This window comes from Rhinopithecus roxellana, chromosome 7 (genome assembly GCF_007565055.1).
Source record: "Rhinopithecus roxellana isolate Shanxi Qingling chromosome 7, ASM756505v1, whole genome shotgun sequence".
Classification (NCBI taxonomy): Eukaryota; Metazoa; Chordata; class Mammalia; order Primates; family Cercopithecidae; genus Rhinopithecus; species Rhinopithecus roxellana.
This window is the reverse complement of record NC_044555.1, coordinates 29,881,556-29,895,190: the sequence shown is the minus strand read 5'-3', so window position 1 is coordinate 29,895,190 and position 13,635 is coordinate 29,881,556. Positions and strand designations below refer to the sequence as shown.

The 13,635-nt window shown below is 35.0% G+C and overlaps 1 protein-coding gene across 10 annotated transcripts in view; it reads left to right on the top strand.

Moving 5' to 3' along the window:
- The window catches only part of KDM6A (lysine demethylase 6A), a 236,587-nt gene that overhangs the window by 167,695 nt on the left and 55,257 nt on the right, over positions 1–13,635 (top strand). For all 10 annotated transcript variants that reach the window (XM_010388418.2, XM_010388415.2, XM_010388414.2 and 7 more), the window contains 2 exons: positions 6,827–6,920; positions 8,968–9,094. In XM_010388418.2, the coding sequence (XP_010386720.2) occupies positions 6,872–6,920; positions 8,968–9,094 (176 nt within the window). In that variant the 5' untranslated portion in view covers positions 6,827–6,871. The remainder of the gene's footprint in view (positions 1–6,826; positions 6,921–8,967; positions 9,095–13,635) is intronic.

The following is a 13,635-nucleotide window of genomic DNA, read 5'->3' as shown; positions in this document are numbered from 1 at the left end:
CAAAAAAAAAAAAAAAAAAAAAAATATTAACAAAACACTGTAGACTTATCTTTGTTATTATACTATATAGCAAGATAATATATAGATAAGTGCTATAATACTTATCTATATTAGACGTCTATAATATAGATAAGTACTTTACACGAATCCAAGAACTCTAAATAAAGAAAAAAATTCCAGCTGATACATAGGTATGTGATAAATATGTAGGGTTTATTTCATGAGTACATAGGATTTTACCATTTTAACCAATTTTAAGTGTACAACTCACTGACATTAAGTAAATTTGTATTGTTGTGCAGCTGTCACCACCATTCATCACTAAAACTATTTCATCATCTCAAAAGTATCCATTAGGTAATAATTCCCCGTTACCACCTTCACTGGGCTCCTAGCAACCACTATTCTACTTTCTGTCTTTGTGAGTTGACCACTCTAGGTATCTCATAAAAGTGGAATCTGCCAGGTGCGGTGGCTCATGCCTGTAATCCCAACACTTTGTGAGGCCGCGGGGTGGATCATTTGAGGCCACGAGTTCGAGACCAGGCTGGCCAACATGGTGAAACTCCACTTGTACTAAAAATACAAAAATTAGCTGGGCATGGTGGCAAGTGACTGTAGTCCCAGCTACTCGGGATACTGAGGAGGAGAATCGCTTGAACCCAGGAGTTGGAGGTTGCAGTGAGCCAAGATCCCGCCACTGCATTTCAGCCTGGGTGACAGAGCAAGACTGTGTCTCAAGAAAAAAAAAAAAAAAAAAAAAGTGGAATCATACAATATTTGTGCTTCTGCATTTGACTTATTTCACTTAGCATAATGTCTGTATGGTTTGCATATGTTGTAGCCTGTGTCAGAATTCCATTCCTTTTTAAGACTAAATAATATTCCATTGTACGGATACACCACATTTTGTTTATCCATTTCATCTGTTGATGGACACTTGGTTTGCCTCCAGCTTTTGTCTGTTGTGGATAGTGCTGCTTGACCATAGGTGTGTATGTAAGTTGTTAGAGTTCTTGCTTTCAGTTCTTTTTGCAATATACCCAGAAGTGGAATTGCTGGATCATGTGGTAATTCTGTGTTTAATTTTTTGAGAAACAGTCATACTGTTTTTCCTTTGTGTTTTGAAGCGAGTATTATATCCGAACCTAATAAAAGACAATATAATAAGAGAATCAATATACAGACTGGTATCATGATGAATATTGGTATAAAAATGCTAATAAAATATTAACAAACAATACTTTATCTCATTAAAAAAACACAACAATATACTATGACCAAGTGTCATTCATTTCAGGAATGCAAGGTTGACTGAATCTTAGGAAATCTATTGATATTGTAATAATAGAGCTAAAGGTGAAGTCAAATCATTATCACCATAGATTCTGAAAAAATCTTTGATAAATTCCATACCCATTTCTAATAAAAACACTCTTATACATAGGAATTGAGGGTTACCTTCTTATCGTGATAAAATACATATGCTTTAGTTTCAAAGTCAGAATTTTACTTAAGGCAAAATTCTAGAGACCTTTTTACTAGAATCAGGAGCAAGGTGAAGATGCCTACTATTTCCATTAGTCCTCGGTATTATACTATAGATATTAGCCAGTATAGTTAGATAAGAGAGAGCAGTAAGTTATAGGCACAAATTTACATACAGAATTAATAAGCTTCAACAACAGTAGTCAGAACATAACAGGAAAAAATTATATTTAGAGTGTTCAGCAAAGTATATTAAATACTTAGGAATAAACTTAAGAGAGGGACAGTGACTCAGCGGTATAAAGATGTTGATTCTCCTTAGTGTAACAGAAACATCAAAAATACCAACAAACTTTTGTTAGGAGTTAGCTAAGTTGATATGGAAAAACATGCAAAAATTGCTAGGATAAAACGGGTGGGAGGATTGTATGGGATATACTAACCCAATAAAACCTGTATAATTAAAAATGTGGTACTGGCATGTGAATAGACAGATCAGCGAAATATCCTAGAAAGCCCAGGAATAAACCCAAGTACATGTAGAAACTGAGTATATGATAAAGGTATTGTTCTAAAATTCTTGGGGCCTGTAATGTCCATCCCATAAATATAATGTTCTTGACTCTTCCTTTTGTAAATCTATTCTGGCAGTCTCTTTTATTGGTGGTGGTGGTGGTGGTGGTGGTGGTGGTGGTGGTGGTGGTGGTGGTGGTGGTGGTTTGGAGTGTCTAGTTCATTTATACTTAATTTGATTATTGATATGGTTGGATAAAGTTAGCTGTCATTCCTATTGTATCCTTTGTATTGTATTGTTTTGCTCTGGTTGCTTTTAAAAGGTCTTTCTCTTTATATTTGTTTTTCAAAAATTTGACTTCACTGTGCTCAGATTTTTTTTTTCTTTATAATTATACTAATAGTATTTTAAGTCTGGGGTTTGATATACTTTTATCAGTTTTGGAAAATTCTCAGCCATTGATTTGTCAAATATTTTTTCTGCTCCACCGTTTTTCTCTTCTTGGACTCCAATTACATGTATGGTAGACTGTATGCTATTGCCTCAAACATCTTAGATGCTTTCTTCTTTTTTTTTTTTTAACTTTTAACTTTTGTATGTATGTGTGTGTGTGTTTTTTCCGCTTCAATCTGTATGCTTTCTAGTGACATGTTTTCAAATGCACTGATTTTTTTTTTTTTTTTGATATACTTTCCAATCTGCTATTCAATCCATATAGTGATTTTCTTTTTTAAATTTCAGATTAACATTTTTTAGTTCTGGAATTTCCTTTTGTTATCTGGCTTTTCCTTTTTTGTTATCTGGAATTTCCTTTTGTTACAGTATCTGGCTCTGTTGCCCAGGCTGGAGTGCAGTGGTATAATTTCGACTCAACACAACCTCTGCCTCCCAGGTTCAAGCGATTCTTGTGCCTCAGCCTTCCAAGTAGCTGGGACTACAGGCATGTGCCACCACACCCAGCCTAAATATCTGCTTTAAAATTATCTACAGGGCTAGTTGCGGTGGCTGTTGCCTGTAATTCCAGCACTTTGAGAGGCCAAGGCTGGCGGATCATCTAAGGTCAGGAGTTCGAGACCAGCCTGAACAACATGGCGAGACCCCCCCCCCCCCCATCTCTACTAAAAATACAAAAAATTAGCCGGACGTGGTGGCGTGCCTGTAATCCTAGCTGCTTGGGAGACAGAGGCAGGAGAATTGCTTGAACCCAGGAGGCAGAGGTTGCGGTGACCCAAGATCGCGCCACTGCACTCCAGCCTGGGCGACACAGTGAGAGTGCGTCTCAAAAAAATAAAAATAAAAAACTACAAATTTCACCATCTGAGTAATTTCACAGTTGGTTTTCATTTTCTTTTCTTTTGAATATAGGTAAAATTTTCCTGATCTTCATAAATTTAATAATTTTTATCCTGCATATCATGAATAATACATTGTAGAGATTGACTGTATTTTTCTGAAGATTGATATATTTTTGCTTTATTAGCCGGTCAGTTCATACTCTAAACTTTGTCACCCTTGTAATGGCAGCAACTGAAATCTCTTTCTAGTTCTTTTAGGCTGCTCATTATCTGTTCTGTTCATGCATAATTCACAGTTAGAGCTTTGGGCAGAGTTTTATGTGTGGAATTTGGTGTTTCCACTCTGTCTCCTGACTGGGATTTCTCCCCTCACTTCCAACTCTTATAGTAGCCTCAAAATCTGTCCTATGGTTCTTCAGGGTAGTAAGACTGCCATTTCTATTTGAGTTCTAGCCAGCCAAGTACCAGTTGAAGCCTGCCTTCAGGTGAAAATCCAAGAAAAAGGGGGTTACTTATCTAGTGCCATTTCCTTCCTTTAAGTGTGAGCTTTTCCTTTGGTTTTGCCTGATTTTCGTTTCTCTCCAGTGCCATCTGGTAGTTGACTTTTATATTTTATCCAGAATGTGAAGCTGTGTGTGGAATGCCACTCCAAATATTGTCAGAGGCAAAACTTCTACTCAACACTATTAAAGATAAATTCATGTTACTTTTTTACACATCATTTATAATTCCTATTTAATGTTCTATAAGCATCCATCATATTTTGTTTCCACTTGTCTAATGGCATAAACTTAGATTGCCCACCAACTTCTCCATATTACAAGCAGTACTGTTTAGAACATTACCTGTGGAAAGGTTTCCTTGGCATACATATTCCAAGAGTAAGATTGCTGAATTGTAGGATATTTGTATTCCTAATTTTTTGAGTAAATCCCCTTCCACCAGGACATGAGTGTTCTCCTTTACTCACATCCCTACAATACTTGGAATTACTCAAATTTATGTTTTCCAGTCTTAAAGGTAGAAGGGTTATGTCATTTAAGCTTGTATGTTCTGATTTCTAGAGGAGTATAGTTTTTTACATTTTTTTTCACCTTTTATGTGTTGGGTTACTTATGTCCATTGCCTGTTTTTCTGCCTATGCTTTTTGAGTCAGATCTTTACTCTTCTTTATGATTTGTGTTTTTTTGATCATGTCCAATAAATTCTCTCCCATCTCAAGGAAATGTTCTCCTACATTTTCTTCTCTTAACTTTATACTTTTACCTTTCATATTCAGGTCTTTAATGCAGTTGCTGGTTTTGTTTTATATGGTATGAGGTAGAAATCTAACTTCATATTTCCAAATATGATGCTACCATTTTTTCAAGTATGTCATTGTTTTTATTACAGTGCTGGGGGATATATTTTAACATTTGTTAAGATAATTCCTGAAGGTGGTTTTACTAAAATTTACATCTGATCACATTACTTGAAATCATTCAGTGGTTCTCCATTGTTTTAGGATACAGTCAGTAGTCTTTAAATGGATTAGGGAGGTCTTTGTGAAGTAATCTTTGCATTTTCTGTCCAGCCTGCTAGTACTCTAAACTTAATATGCGCTCGTTTTTCCTCTGGGAAGTATTACAATGTTATACACAGCACAATATGCTTAATTTGTTTTTTCTGTATATATTTTTCACTACTGTGTAGTCTTAGCAGTTCCTGTTATGTATTAGGTGTTTAACAAATATTTATCAGTTGAAGGAATTGAATAACTTGACCCTTATCCTTGGCCTAACTATTTAATTAACTTTTTTAGACCAGATGAGTGTTTGGGGGGAACTAGTTTAGCTGATAAGTAAAAGTTGATTTAATAACTCTGGATTGCTTGGCGCGCTGACTCACACCTGTAATCCCAACACTATGGGAAGCCAAGGCGGGCGGATCACCTGAGGTTGGGAATTCGAGACCAGCCTGACCAACATGGAGAAACCCCGTCTCTACTAAAAATACAAAAGTAGCCGGGCGTGGTGGCGCATGCCTGTAATCCCAGCTACTCGGGAGGCTGAAGCAGGAGAATTCACTTGAACCTGGGAGGCGGAGGTTGCAGTGAGCTCAGATTGTGCCATTGCACTCCAACTTGGGCAGCAAGAGCGACATTCTGTCTCAAAAAAACAAACGGAGAAACCCCTGATCATCTCAATGGACAGTTCTCTCAAATCTTCCTTAAGTTAGTGGTGTGTGTGTGTGTGTATGTAGCTCCTTAATTGTTTCCATCATTAGGATAACCCTGTAGGTAGCAAGATTGGATGTTAGCTCCTGTTTTATTGCTTCAGTTGTTTATTGATGTTGAATCATAGTTTAAGTGACTTGCCTGAGGTTCATACAGCTAGTTTTGTATTTCTACCTACTTTTTTTTAAAAAAATAATTTGTTTGCTCAGGCAGTTATATACTGGTAATGATATGAATAAAAGCCACTTCAATCCATTGTTCTGCCAAGTATGTTTTACAGGTAATATTTATGAGCCTTTCTTTTGTTAGTTTTTTCCTTTTGTTTTGGGGGAGTTGTCTTAAGGTTTATAACTGTAGCAATAAAGAGTTTCAGTTATATCAGTACTCTTGAGAACTGTGGCTAAATGGTTTCATTTAGACATTTGCCTGTGAAATCCTAAGTCTTGCAACCATTGTTAGTCTGTAACTGTCAGAGTTTTGATGTCTTTAAAATTATATTCGTTATAAATATTTTTAAAGGGTATTTTATATACACCAGAAACTGTATCTTTAAAACTTAGATTTTTAACTACTTTTGTACTTCTTTAGATTTTGTCTTCAGCATTTTTTATATGTGTTTTATTTATTTATTTATTTATTTATTTATTTATTTATTTAGAGACAGAGTCTCGCTCTGTTGCCCAGGCCGGAGTGCAGTGGTGCAATCTCTGCTCACCACAACCTCCTCCTCCCGGGTTCAAGCGATTCTCCTGCCTCAGCCTCCCGAGTAGCTGGGACTACAGGTGCGTGCCACCATGCCTGGGTAATTTTTGTATTTTTAGTAGAGACGTGGTTTCACTATGTTGGCCAGGCTGGTCTTGAACTCCTGACCTCGTGATTCGCCTGCCTCGGCTTCCCAAAGTGTTGGGATTACAGGCATGAGCCACCGCGCCCGGCCTGACATGTGCTCTATTTATTGAGTTGCTTGGGAGCTCAGTGTTTCTAAGTGGACAGATTATGCACTTGGAGGTAGAATAAATTGAGACCACTTATGTTATTAAATTTGAGATGATGTTATTGGCATTTGGAAAATTCTTAAAAGTCATATTTTAATGATACTTTGTTATAGTGAATATCAGTTTTACTGGTGTTAGGTACTCTGGAACAAGGCTTATTACTCAGCTGTCTAATGTTAAACATTTAATAATGAAATCAGCACTTTTTTAGTTTTTAAAAATAATGCTAAAACATCAGTATTTTATAATTCTTAATATATGAAGTAGTTCTTTAAAGATTATGTTAATTTTTCTCCAAATCTCTTTTTCTGCTCTTTAGAGGAAATATCATTCTGCAAAAGAAGCTTATGAACAACTTTTGCAGATGGAGAATCTTTCTGCACAAGTAAAAGCAACTGTCTTACAACAGTTAGGTATGTAATAGTATACATTTAGTGTATTATAAATGCTTCTCTTTATGTTTTTTACATGTTGAGTATGGCAAATATGTGGCTCATATATTCTATTCCTTTGCTCAGAGTTGATAAAATTATTCTGAACCCAGCATATTTCTATTCTCTGCCTAGCGTTGTCCTTCCCACAGTCTGTCTCAGTATAATTCTTTAGTACAGCTGGTCCTTTTCAATTATCAAAATTACTCCCTAGTATTTAACCCAAGGAGGATTCAATACTTCCTTTGTGCCAGATATATGCTTAAGCACTTAATGAAGTTGTGATTTATCTAATGTCACTCAGTGGTTGGTGAGCTTGCTTTCATAGCTTTATCAGTTATAATGACTATAAAACAATTTATCTAAAAACTGTAGAACGTCTAACACTGTGAGCATGCAGTTCTATTCTAATGTGTAACATGAGGGAATCTTTTCGTTTGGATGTCATGTGTAGCTATCACCAAAAAGATAGTGAAAGAACTCCCCAGCCTTTAATTTTGTTGTTTAATTATTGAGTCATGTTTCTTATTTGTATTTGATATTTGGGTTGTTTTTACAGTTTTGTTTTTGGTCTGGGAAAATCATTTATTCTTAATTTTTAGCCAACATTGTAGCAATATGAATGTTTTCATAATGCAACTGTTTTTTATATAGTTTTAAAGTCACTTAAGCTTAGATTTTATCATTTATCTTTAGATAATATATATAAAAATTTAATAATTATAAATCACTGAATAAAAACAAATATTTTGACACTTTTATAACTCTTAAAAGTATAGACAACTCGAGTAAAATCCTAATGGATAAAATTACAGACAAAACTCAGGCTTTATTATGAAGGCAATGTTTGTTTTTTCATTCATCAAATACTTTATAGTTTGTTTGCTTATTTATTTTAGACAGAGTCTCGCTCTGTCCCCCAGGCTGGAATATAGTGTCGTGATCATAACTCACTGCAGCCTGACAGTCCTCGGGTCAGGTGATCCTCCCACCTCAGCCTCCTGAGTAGCTAGGGCTACAGGCACATGCCACCACGCCTGGCTGATTTAAAAAATTTCTTTTGTAAAGACAAGGTCTCTCTCTATGTTGCCCAGGGTGGTCTCAAACTCCTGGCATCAAGTGGTCCTTCTGCCTCAGCCTCCCCAAATTCTAGGATTACAGGTGTGAGCCACTGTGCCTGGCTTATAGTTCTTATCTTATATAGGGTGTGAATATATGTAGCCAGGGCCAGTGAGGTAGGATTGTGTGTATATTTTTTAATCTGAACTATCGTTGATTCTATAGCCTTGTATTTATTCCTTGGAAATAAACATTTTGTTAATGGAATGTCTTGAAGATTCTTAATTGGCGCGGTGCTGTGGCTCACGCCTGTTATCCCAGCACTTTGGGAGGCCGTGGCGGGGTGAATCACATGGTCAGGAGATCAAGACCATCCTGGCCAACATGGTGAAACCCTGTCTCTACTAAAACTACAAAAATTAGCTTGGTGTGGTGGCATGCGCCTATAGTCCCAGCTACTCAGGAGGCTGAGGCAGGAGAATTGCTTGAACCCGGGAGGCGGAGGTTGCAGTGAGCCAAGATCATGCCACTGTACTCCAGCCTGGCAAAAGAGTGAGACTCAGTCTCAAAAAAAAAAAAAAAAAAAAAAAAAAAAAAGCCCATTAATTTATTTTTATATGGAATAGTAAATAAGACTTAACATCTTTATATTCTTTGTTTCATAACTTGAAATTTTTTCAGATATCAAAATTAGAAAAGTCTGATTTATAATCTGTTATATCAGTACTAAAAATTGTTTTTATTTCTCTTGAATGAAAGCTCTTTATAGCCTTTACTACCTTACTGTGAGAAACTGACTTTCTTAACGGCCGGAATTGGCAGTTCTAAATTTTGGAAATATGTACTACAAACTAAATTAATAAATTGACAGAAAAAGAGTACTTTTTTGGTTTGTTTTCTACTTGGTATTCTTAAACATAGAAGAACAATTAAGTCATTTATGTAAATATTTTTAAATCATTTACTGTAGGTTGGATGCATCACACTGTAGATCTCCTGGGAGATAAAGCCACCAAGGAAAGCTATGCTATTCAGTATCTCCAAAAGTCCTTGGAAGCAGATCCTAATTCTGGCCAGTCCTGGTATTTCCTCGGAAGGTGAGACTTACAAGACATTTATGTTTGCTTTTGTCTATTCCAGCTAAGAGATTTTAATTACAATCTAAAGTGTTAGTTTACATATCTAACCTGATCAGTGTATTTTCTCTTCTGAATACATTGTTACCAAGATTCCTGGAAGTTAAACAATAAAATAAAGTTTCCAAATGTGGTTTTTTCATAGCATAATTTTTGGTCTAGCAGGACATTTCTTATTTTGGTTATTGGATTTTTATTTGATTTGAGTTATTGCTAGTTTTAAAAGTCTTATCCGATAGTAACTTTTAATGAAGTATTTAAATGCCTTTCCCTCAGACTTCCAGTATTTTTTCTATATGTCTGTTTTATAAAACAGAGGATTAATTTCTCATCTGCCTGTTGACTACTGGTAGTCAGTGGAACCTTAATAATTTATAATTTTGATTAATATTTACCTTAGAATTGACATAATTAATATTAAATCTCAAATCACAGTTATACTTGAAATCTTACAGTGAGAAAGTGTATCAGATTTGTTGGAATGGAGAAGTGTCATGTAACGAAAATCGTTTTCTGCAAGTCTATAACCATTTCTCCATACTGTTTATCCATTGAATGTCTGAATTATGCTTAGTGATGATCTGAACTATACCTCATGCATGAGTATCTGATAGATTATAGTTTTAGACTATCATCAGATTGTATTTTGATTCCTAATCACTTTTCGCTTTCATGACATGGTGAAAAGATCATACTAGGAGCCAAGACGCTTGGATTCAAGTCCTGATTCAGCTACTGTTTGTGGAATTGTGGATGGTTTAGTTAAACCTCTTAAAGCCTCAATTTTTGTTTAACATATTAGAGAATTGTATTAGATCAGTGGTCCTCAGGGGCAGGCTGTTTTGCCACCCCTACCCCAGCCAAGGACTTTTCACAATGTTTAGAGGCATTTATTTCTTTCATCACAGCTGTGGGGTGTGCTACTTTCGTATAGTGGGTAGAGACTAGGGATGCTGCTCAACATCCTACAATGCACAGGACAGTCCTCTACAGCAAAGAACTGGGTGGCTCCAAATGTCAGTAATGCTGTAGTTGAGAAACCCTGGGTTAGATGATCTGTTAGGTAACTTCCTGCTTTAAAGGTTCCAATTTTATGACTTCTTTTGAAATTACCGTGTTTTAACTTTAAGTTTTCTATTATTTTCTACATAGAATACCTAATTGTAAGTAAATTTGCCATATAATCACATTAAATTTTCATTGTATGGCTTCAGTTTTCCTTTAAGGAAAGTATGCTTGTATGAGACAAAATAATATTAATATGGTTCCTTCTCTAAAAATATTTGATTACTCATACTATGCTTAGAAGAAGGTTAAGGAAAATTTTTTTAAAAAACATTTCATTAATTCATTATTAACATACAATAAGAGTTGACTGGAAAGGTACCTATTTTTTGGTGAGGATTTCCTAATCCCTCCCCAGGCTTGTAAAAGAGCCTAATTTGGGTTGCTTCTAAATAAAGCTGGAGGATCCAAACTTTTGTGTTTCTCTTCTACAGGAGCAGAAACTGGATTTTATTATTTTTGTATCTTTTTACCTGACAAAGTGGCTATTCGATAAATGGATGAAATGAACTAACTAAACTCCATTTGCTTTTGGAGCTAGCACTATTACTATTAGTGTTGTGGAGTGTGAGGCTTCATATAGTGATTGTAAAGGAGGTCTGAAACTGGGAAATAGTGGGTGCCTGTCTCTTGTTTTCAGGTTTATGTATGAAAATTTCTTTTAGCGTAGATTAAAAGGAATGTATACTGGAAACTATGTTCCTTCTGACCTAAGATAGTTTAATACAGTAGTGTAGATGTCTTTTTAGTTTAGGTTTTTAAATTTAAATTCTAGTTGTATAAAATTATAATGAGCCATGTGTAGAATTAACTGTCATAGTCATGCTGTAATTTTTAGCTTCAATGAGCAGTATTTCATCATCAGTATTTCAGTGGGCAGTATTTTATCATTTTTTTTCCCAGTTAACTAATTTTACATTGTAAAACATTACGATGCTTTTAATTTAATCTTTTTGTGTAATTTTTTGGGTAAAATTTTCCAAATATACAATATACTTTTCCTGACTAATTAAATAAAGGATACTTATCATAATTTAGCTTGGTTTTGGGTTCAAGGTTATCATTTTAGACATATTATTTTCCATCTGTAATAATAAAATTCTAAATCTTTTAGACTTTTCTTATTCTCTTTCACTGCCTTCTAATGTGTTGTTTCTAATCTGTTTCTTATGAGAAAAATATTATGAATGAATTATGTTTTAGATGTTTTTAAAGCTCCAAATGAAGACCTCAGTTGTCAGTAAGAAATTTTGGGGTTTGATGACCCTAATATTTTTGAGGCTTTCTGTTACTTAACCTCTGCATTCAGGTCTGTGTTGAAGATGGACTTTGCTTGTCATTTGGCACTTGTATATCGAAGTAAAATTGTAATGTGATATTCTGTTATGCTAGCACCAATCATTGACTGTGTTATCATAGAACTGTAGAATATTACAACTGGGAAGGACCAGGGAGGTCACGTGGTTAACCTTGTAAATCCTGTCACTTCAAAGATTTAGAAAGTGGGTTCATAATCACAGATAATTAGTATGAGAGCAGGGATTAGATCCTAGATTCACCCTGGGCTTTTTTAATTACACAAGACTGTCTCAGAGGAACCTACTTTTATTAGAGGAAAAGTGGTTGATGGTTGGACATCTGTATCTGGGCACATTGGTTTCCTACTTTGACTTTGTAGGAATGGAATGTTAAAACATTGGATTTGGGAAGAACTGCTTATTTCTCCCAGCAGTTAGGCAAATTTGTCTATAAATCTGAGATGGCTTTGATTTCACAACAACTACAAAACAGCATGTTTTCTACTATCTGTTAAGCATTCCCTTTCACGCTGGTGTCTGTTCCTGTTTGGCATTATTGCTGATCTCTTATGAATTTTTCCTTCATAAAACAGTTTGTAGATGCTCTCTGAAACTGCCTTCTCTGTCTCAATCATGGACATTTCTTAAATCTTTCAAACCACAAGATTAGTGATTCCTTAGGCTTTTACATCTCCCTTGTAGGTGTCCTGTGTTTTTACAGCCTCTCTCCCATATGGATGAATTCCAAATCTAGATTTCAACACTTAAAGGTATCTTAAACTCTAGGACCACATCTCCTATTCTTTACTTATGATTTCCCATTTTAATGTCCTCACATCATGTCAAAGTCAGCATATTTCAAACTATATTCACCGTATTCTTCCCCAAACCAGCTCCTTCTTTAACTTTTGCCAAAAGATCACCATTTTTTAAAATCAAGGTTAACTACTAAGTTACAACCCCCACCCTGTGAACATCTAATCAATTAATCACAAAGTCTTTACCAATCTGTTGGTTTCTTGTTTCTCTCATCTTTTTTTCTTGCCGCTTTTCAGTACTTTAACTCCAATTTTGGCCTGTTCCCAACCAGTGAATGTAGCCACCCTCTATTTTTACTGTCTATAACTTATTTTCCTTTCAGTCTGCCCTACATGTTGTTAGAAAATTAATATTCCTATAAAGTGCTTTCAATGTGCTGCTCTCCTTGTTAGAAAAGCAAACTTTAGGGTAATCTTTGGCTGGATTTAAAATTCTCTGCTGTTTTGTGTCCGTGCTTTCTTGTGTATACCTTAGGTTTTGCTCATGCTGTTCAAACCCATTTAAAATGCCTTTTCTCATCTTCTCTGCTTGAATCAGTGGTTCCCAGAATTTTAGGTTACATAAATCAGTAAAATTTCAAAGAATAATTATGAGAATAGAAATATGATGTTTGGGCAAGTAAAGACATTGACTTTTTTTTGCAATTTACTGTCAGCCAATAATATCCAAAATAAGAGCATTACAGCATAAATATTAATTCGTTTATTGGAAAAACTTTATGTGTGTGTTGTCTTTCCAATTTAATTGGTTTATTGGAAAAACTTTATGTATGTATGTGTGTGTGTTGTCTTTCCAATTTGTTTGCTTGGCAAACGTGCCATATACTGGTTGGCAATTAGGAATCACTACATAATATGCATCTTTACATATTCAAATCCCTTACTCTTACTCTTCCCTTTTTTGGGGGTGCCTTTCCTAAATCTTGCAGTATATGATGGTCTCTTCTTATCCTAAATTCTCAGGCCAATTATTGCCTATACTGGCCATTTGATATGGTATCATGACATTTTTAATGTATCTTCAGTCCTCAACTAAATTGTAAGCTTCACGAAAATAGGGACTGGGTTTTTGTTTTTTTCTTTTTCCTTTCGTGCCAAGAATAAGAAGATAATTTCAGTATTTATAATTTCAGCTGTTATCTGTGTATTCATGTATATTCACATTAAGAAAATGACAGTCCTTGAATCATTAATCTTACCTTGCTTACTTTACTAGTCATAAAATATTATACTTTATATATTATTTTTACTTTTTACTTTATACTATTTTTGATACTCAGTTTGAGATTAACTGTGTCTTACATATGCATTTTTTTTTATG